Source organism: Cygnus olor, chromosome 9 (assembly GCF_009769625.2).
Source record: "Cygnus olor isolate bCygOlo1 chromosome 9, bCygOlo1.pri.v2, whole genome shotgun sequence".
In the NCBI taxonomy this organism is placed as follows: Eukaryota; Metazoa; Chordata; class Aves; order Anseriformes; family Anatidae; genus Cygnus; species Cygnus olor.
Genome location: NC_049177.1, coordinates 18006595 through 18014413, shown reverse-complemented (window position 1 = coordinate 18014413; position 7819 = coordinate 18006595). Strand labels below are relative to the sequence as shown.

The 7819-nt window shown below is 43.0% G+C and overlaps 1 protein-coding gene across 2 annotated transcripts in view; it reads left to right on the top strand.

Annotated features, from left to right (window-relative positions):
• Positions 1-3408: 3408 nt before the first annotated feature.
• ATP11B (ATPase phospholipid transporting 11B (putative)) overlaps positions 3409-7819 on the top strand; it is a 63397-nt gene continuing 58986 nt past the window's right edge. For both annotated transcript variants that reach the window (XM_040568026.1, XM_040568025.1), the window contains exon 1: positions 3409-3696. In XM_040568026.1, the coding sequence (XP_040423960.1) occupies positions 3670-3696 (27 nt within the window). In that variant the 5' untranslated portion in view covers positions 3409-3669. The remainder of the gene's footprint in view (positions 3697-7819) is intronic.

Here is a 7819-nt window from a genome sequence, read left to right as displayed (position 1 = left end):
CATCTGAGGTCTTGGCAGAATAAAAGGTCTGAAGCACGTTTTTGTTATTAAAAAGGTTTTATCTAACTGTTCCAGACAGGAGAGTTCTGTTAATTCCCATTCACTCACAATACATTCATTTCTTCAATTTTCCTTTATGTTAATTATATAAAATTAAGCAAAGAGCACACTTAAAGTATTCAGCAGAAGCTGAAGACTTGTAAACAGAGCTTTCAAGTGAAAAGAAAAGGCAATAATAGAAAGATGAGGTTTTACATTAGGATCCAGTTAGTAATTCAGAGAATGTATAGCAAGAAGAAATAACAAAATAATGCACTTTTGTTTAGATCTAGTCTTGGAAACATCACCTTTTAGCATGTACATCCTGTAATTTGATCTGATCTTATCTCTTGCAGGGTACAAAAAAGGAATAACAAATCACACACAAGGTTTGCCTTTAAAAAGTTCAGCTCATTTTTTAAGACATTTTTACTTTTCTCCTGAAGACTGGTTGCTCTAGGCTAGAATTCACATGTGTTTAGATGAAGGGCCTTGTGACTGAAAGTAAGCCACTGATTATCTATATATAATTGGTGCTTCAGCCAATAAGTGAATGTCTGTGGAATAAAGATGCCTAGAAGAAACTCTGTGTTCCTTAGACACCTCTTTTTCTCTACAGATAGAAACAAAATGGGCATTTTTCTAGTTAGCGTACATTTTTAATTCATAGCATAGTTACTGAAGTAAATAACACATAGATTAAAATACTCATTTAAAGAAATGACAAAATAATAAAAAATCAAAATAACAAGTGATAGGAATTCTCCACCAGGAAAATAGTGAATTCTGAGGACCTGTCACTTGTCCTTTGCGACACAGACCTACATCCCTGTTCCTGTCCTCTTAGTGCTTTTGTTTCTACATTTGTTTGCTTTCTGTTTGGCCCCATAGGACACAGGTGCTCCCTGGCTGCATTGCAAAACCTGGGCTGCCTTCCTGCCACACAACCCAGTGCTCCAGAGCACACTGGCCTATTTGCTAACGTGTGCTTCATTTGCACTGCAGCAGCAACCTGGGTTGTGGCTGGTGCATCCAGGGATGTGGCAGGGGAAAGGGTTCAGCTACAGAGAGAGCTCTTTCAAGTTTTTAAAGGCAGGATTGCTGGAGGCCATTCACCTTCTGGCATCAGTGCTGCACATCACTGCATGACCTTACATACTGTATGGAGCCGTACAGCATGCCAACACTTCACCAGCTCCCACTGAAGAATAGCCCCCAAACACCACTCAAGAATAATGGAAATATATGAATGCACAAGAGCAAGCCCAGGGAGTAAGGTTCATGCTTGTATGTTCAGGAAATGGTTCTGTGGTTTCCAATGTTTAATTTTATAAACCTAGATGTAGTGCCATTGATTACGTAAGAATTAATCATGCACATATAATTAAAAGCTTACTGGACCTAATATTTGTGTGTGCTTCTATATTTGTGTACACATTTTTATATCAGACAACATTTGTGTCCTCATCTTGCTAAACAAACATCTGAAATCATTGCTCGTGTGGATATTTAACTGGAAATCTTGGAATCTAATCAAGAAAGCCTTAGCAATGGTTTAAACCTAATCTTCAAATCTGAAGGTGATGTTTTCTTCTGCAGTTGCTTTTTTTTGGTAGAAGACAGCTGTGTGAATTCAGGTGAGACTTCAGGGTAACATTTTAAAGTGGGGTGTCCGATATGGGAACCTTTTTACTTAAAGACAGTTGACCTTTGATTTCAGAAGTACTAGAATGTTATTGGTGCATCAATATCTAAGTTGGCTTTTCTGCTTCCCTTTTTTTCTCCTGAAAACTACCTTTCAAGGGTGATATGAAACTTCATAAATGTCTAGCACAGGCTTTGGAACAATTTAAAAGGTGCAAAGTTTCACTAGCAAGAATGCTAGGCAAGGATACTCTTCTAATGGAATTTTGCCATATATTGGAAAGAAATGGGGTCAGAGTCTTCTGTGTCACACAGCAAAATAACTTCATCCTATCCATATACTTTCATCCACTAAAATATATGTTTCTGAAGTGAAAAATATAGACCACAAAGTTCAAACCATTCATAAATTGCTTTCAGGTTTTGTCTAGTGCAATAGTACTATTACAGCAATGTGGAACAGGAAGCACAAAGTAGCTTTACGTAATGCAACCGTGAGCAGTGGAAATACAGGCTTGAAGAAAGTGCAACTCAAATTTAAATTTGGCAGGGACACAGCAGCAAATATACTTACACTTCAGAGAAATGGCATGCGATTTTTAGAGTCTTGTGGTCAGGATGCTGTTTTATATCTTATCAGCAAGGAGGAGCAGGAGAACAGTATCAGCCAAGCTTTGGCTGGAGGCCATCCTCCAGGCAGTATGCCACAGCTATGAAATCACTGTTATTTTAGACTTCGCATTAGATGAATAGGGTAGTGCAAGCTGTTTGAAATTCAGCTTTGATGTATTTAAATGTTTTGAAATAATGGCTAGCATTTAATATGGAGTTTTGCTAACATTAGCTTTCATAAGTGCCTCATAAAAACAGTCTTATTCCCTACTGTTTAAGGGCATTTCTCTAATTAAATGCAGGTGCTTAAACGATAAGCATTCACCACAAGATTCAGTTGTTCAGACGTTATATCATCCATCTTAAAGGCTGAATTATATCCTAAATTTCAAACTGTACACTAAATACTTCATAAGCTCTATGACAGATATGATTGTGATTTGTTGCTATCTAACGTAATTAGCTGGAAGCAAATGGGGATGGCAGGAATGGTATTCTGATCTGCATACTCAGCAAGACTTTAAGTCAGTGTCAAATTTGTTGCCGACTTTAGTGGCAACAGTATTTGGTCACAAATACCCAGGTCTTTACTGCTTAAAGTAATCTCCTTTAATTCTTAGCATGTTGGCCTAGAGGCTGCAGGCCTGCGTCGGTGTACGGAAGCATTTGAGGCCGAACACGGTTTTGTTTTTACAAGTGGTTGCTCTTTCGGAGCAAAATGGAAGCTATGGAAGAGGTCACTGCCTGGCAGCAACACCTTTCACCACCCAATTTTAACCAAAGAGTGGTTTAGCACAGTACTGCCAGGATCACAAAAAGAGAGAGGAAAGTGCCAAATCCTTCCAGCACACCTAGCTCGCTTTGAGATACCAATACACCACGTGCTAGCTTCTTAAATCACCCATCATCAGGCAGAGATTACATAAACACACAACCCCTTTCCAAAACCTTTATTTTACATCACGCGCTTATTTTTTTACAAGAAAACAAAGACAAAAACGACGAAGCTGCCGAGTATTTTTCACACTTCGCTACAAACACGGAGGCTTAGGGCTCGGGGCCGGCCGCCCCTTCCCCCCCGCCTGCCTCCCCTCAGCGCTCTCCCTAACGCGTCACTTCCCGAGGGCGGGCCGCAGCGCCGCCAGCTGCCGGGGCTCAGCGGCGGCCCTGAGATGGCGGCCGCGGGGCAGCGGCAGCAGCAACGGCGGCGGCTCGGGGCGCCGGGGGGGCTGCGTCGCTCCTAATCGGCGTCGGGCCCCCGTGCCATGGGGACGAGCCGCGGCGGGCGGCTGGCCTGAGGCGGCGACAGCGGAGGGAGCGGTGACAGCCCAGCGGGGGGCCCCGCCGCGGGGGCCGCGACCCGCGCCGCCGGGGATGTGGCGGTGGGTCCGGCAGCAGCTGGTAGGTGCCGGGGGGCCGTGAGGAGAGGTCTGGGGGGGTCGTGAGGAGAGGCCGGGCTGGGGGCGGCAGCAGCGGCGGGCATGAGGGAGGGGTTTCTGGTCCTGCCGGGATGGGGACGGGGGACTGCAGGGTGGAGCTGCGGGCTCCCTCACTGCTGCTTGTAGTTTTTAACGTGCTCATCGTTTTTAACAAGATCACGGGCTTTTGGGGAGGTTTTTTTTTTTTTTTTTTTTTTGGTGGTGTTCTTCTTTATTGTTATTTTTTTCCCTTGAAACCACGCTGGCGCTGAGAAAAGCGGGTTTCTTTACCTGGGGTCCCCTTCGGGAGGGTTCCCCCAAACTTCTTTTCGCGGAAGAATGACGGGGCCTTCTGCTGCACCGATACTTTCCTCGCTTCCTCCTTCACGTTGCGAAATCGTTAGAGGCTTGCTTTCCACCTGCCGGGCCGGCGTCGCACTTCTCCTACCTGAGAGCCGGGCAGCCTCACCGCTGTGGGTGTGCAAGGCTTGGAAAGAGACGAGAAACGGAGCAGAACGTGACAGAAGAGGCTTTGTAGGGGGAAAGCCCTCCAGAGCGGCTGCTTAAGGCTTGGAAAGTGACAAGAAATGGAGCAGAACGTGACAGAACGGGCTTTTCAAGGGGGAAACCCTTGAAAGCAGCTGCGGTCAGAGGCTGCCTCCCTTCAGATGGGTGCCGCTCGGCGTGCGGGTGCTGTGTCGTGCCAGGGCAGAACCATGCAGCTGTGGCTGTAACGCCTGCGATGCCGTGGCAGGGAGATGCATCGCGGTTGGCAGTTGTGATCGAAGTGCTGACTGGCTTCCTGCCCCTCTCTTGTATTTCCTCACGGAGAGAAATTATGGCTAAAAGCTCCATTTACAAACTTGTTTTTATATATTTGTTAGAGTTGCTTTACATCAAAGGCATTGCCCAGGTTTGTCCAAAAACTTACATTAGTTAGGCTCTTATATTTTAGTGGCTAAGATATTTGTCTCATTAGTGATTAATTTAATTTGTTACATCACTTTTTATAAAAATTGATTTTTTTGTCCATTCTTCCCCTCTCTCCGCTACCATGGTCCAAAGCAAAGCCAAAAGCTTTTGAGTACATTCATTGAGGGTTTTAAAATTACTTTATAGTCCTTTAAAAAGCACAGCACTGTTACAGAGCTATGTCTGAAGCACAGAACTTGTGGTGACAGTCTCAGTGCCAGCTTGAGAGTGCTCTCTGGGTTGGTGTGACACCAAGATTTATTGACCTGGAAATTAATTACTCCATCTGAGCTCTGACAGCACTTTTCTGTTCTGTTACGATCGTGCACATGCTCTTCTGAATAAAGCTTGTTTGGCATAATATAGCTGTCATTTTTTCGCCATGAAGGTGGCTTGAGGTTTTTGAGCATTGTTGTTAAAGCAGCAGTATGTTGTCTTCTGTAGGCTTGAGACTAGGAGGACTGCATCCATGCTTGGAATCCATGTGTCAAGCGTGCTTGCTTTTCTTTCTGTCAGTACACTGACCAGGTTTCCAGAAATATGTTTGCCCTTAAGAGAAACTAAAAATTGAGTGTAGCAAGATGAGCAATACTGTTGGCAGTCAGAGGGTTTTCTTCATCTAAAGGAGACTGTTTGATGGGAAAATAACTGCTTAAAACTTGCGCTGGTTTTCACAGGAAAGTGTTAGTGTTGTAGAAGGAAGGGATAATAAGTCGAGATGCTTGAACAAGGGTTTAAATGCTGTACAGAGAAAAAAATGATTGAGAATATACAGGTTGGCTGTTTTCCTTTCTATAAATCTCACTGTTTGATGTTAATTCCTTGTTTGTTTCACAGCCCATTAAGTTGAAAGATGGCCTAAGATAGGTATCACAGTGCATGTTTCTTCTGAGGGATGCTCAGACACTTCATCCCTGTTTATAATCATTGGTTTAACATACATCCCACACGCTTGCTGCTTTGTATGACTGTGATGTTTAATTTCTATTAAGAAAGAATGTCAAAAAGCTGAGAACCTGGGGAAAGATGCTGAGAAAATGATTGGTGCAAGTAGGAAGAGTGGGATGACAGAAATAGGATTGTTTGTAGCGTGGATGGCTATGGAGCTTAAGGAATACTCAGACTATTTGAATCGAAGGATGGAAAATCTGTGTCTGATTTTTTTTTTTTTTTCTGACAAAGAGAGAAGAATGTGTGGGATTGGATTTCTTTAGATCGTGTATTTCTACCTGCATTAGATGTGGCAACAGGTTTTGAAAAGTGTTCCTTTCCAGATGGGAGGATCGGAACCAAGCGTGTATGTGGGAGTCATCTAAGTTGGATGTTGTAGTAACACAAAAGAAAAACGTTGGTGGGAAGAAGCATTGGAAAGTAGCAAGGGACTGGTATTTTGCTGAAGGTGGTTTTAGGTAGTTATTAAGTACTCTCTGTATGAAACTAATGAATCTTCTGCAACTTCTTGTTTAAGAAGACAGTATTTCATATACTAATTAATGAAATGGTCCTGAATACCTGTGTGCTTGAAAACTTGTGTTCTCATGAGTTGTAAAAGGGGGCAGGGAAAATGAAGCAGGTAGTCTTAGAAGTAAGTAATGAGAGGACCTAGTATGCAATTCAAATTATTTCAGCTATGTTCTTTAAGTGTACTTCAGCCTGTGGAGATGTATGCATGCCTGTATTGCTGCATAAAGGAGTGACTGTACCTCTGAGAACAGGAGATGTGCTGGGAACATAAGACTCTCTTCATCTTCATTATTGTCTTACCAGTCTAAAACAATTTTCTGAGGTGGTATTTGTCCTTCCAGTGATTTGCTGTATAACAAAGCTTGGTGGCAGTAATACTATCACTCAGTCTTCAATGCCTGTGTGGGTCTTGCTTACAAATTTTCAGGATTTTTGGTAGCTTCACCATTAGTCTGCTCTGTTTCCTCAGTAACAATTAACTACCCACCACCACCCACAGATTATCAGATTTTGTTCATCTAATGCCATCCCATAGTACGTAAAACATCTAGTAAGCCATCAACAATGTACTACTTTATAGCTAATATAACATTATATTATGATACCGTTATCTAGTTAAGAGTTGGAAATACTTAGGTTTTAGTCATTAAAAATGTAGAAATAAATGCAGCATAATTAATTGCTTTTAAAAAAGAGTAAAATGTCCTGATGCATTTGAAAGACGAGCTTTAGGCAGGAAAGATGCATGAGTTCCAGCCATGTTACCTTGAGACCTCAGGCAGACAGTGGGCATGTGGATTTGCTGCAGGTTGCATAACATGATAGGCACAGCCAACTCTGCTAGGAAAAAGCAGCCAAGTAAACAGCAGTTGATAGGAAGCGTTGTTAATATTCAGGAATAGGACATTTTTTCTTGCATTTCCAAATCTGATACGCTAGACTACATTGCAGCTCTGTGTACAGCAAGCGCAGCTCCCTTGATCAAGTTTGTGTGGTGCTGGTGCAAAACAGAAGTAGCAAGAGGCGGCTGCAATGCTCAGTGACTTTCTGTACCACTTTGTTGGGTAGACTTAAGGCACTGTCTGGACTGTGTTAATGTCCTGGCGGTGTGCATGGAGTGTAAGAGCTGTTGCAGCGGCATCAACAGAAAGTGATGACAATTTTAATTGTCTGGCAAGGAGATCTCCAAAACTTGCGATTGAATAGCCACGTGTGTATGAACCTAGCTGCGTAATTTTGATCTGTTAGTCCTGTTGAGTGAGTAAGGGTCTGTGGATTTCCCTTCTGGTTGCTATCCTGTGGAGTTTGAGCCTCTCGATATATTATGGAAGAGTGCGATGACGTGCAACAGACATTGCATGAGAAAAACCTGAGGTGCCTGCATGGTTCCTCTTCTGTAAAGGGCAGTGCGAGAGAAACAGGCTTCCGCTGTGTTTGGCAGAGTGTTTTCTTCCTGCGATTTGTGAACCTGAATGCTGTTGTGCACTGGCAACATTCACATTATGCATTCAGACAAATGCCGCTTTGATATTTGACAAGAAGTCAAAGATAAAATATGGATTAATTCCGTAGGATCAGCACTTTTGAACTGGAAAACGTAGTTACCAGGCTTTTATTTCAAGGCTTATGGGAGGATTCAAATTGAAAGGGGCCTCGGGAGGTGATCTGGT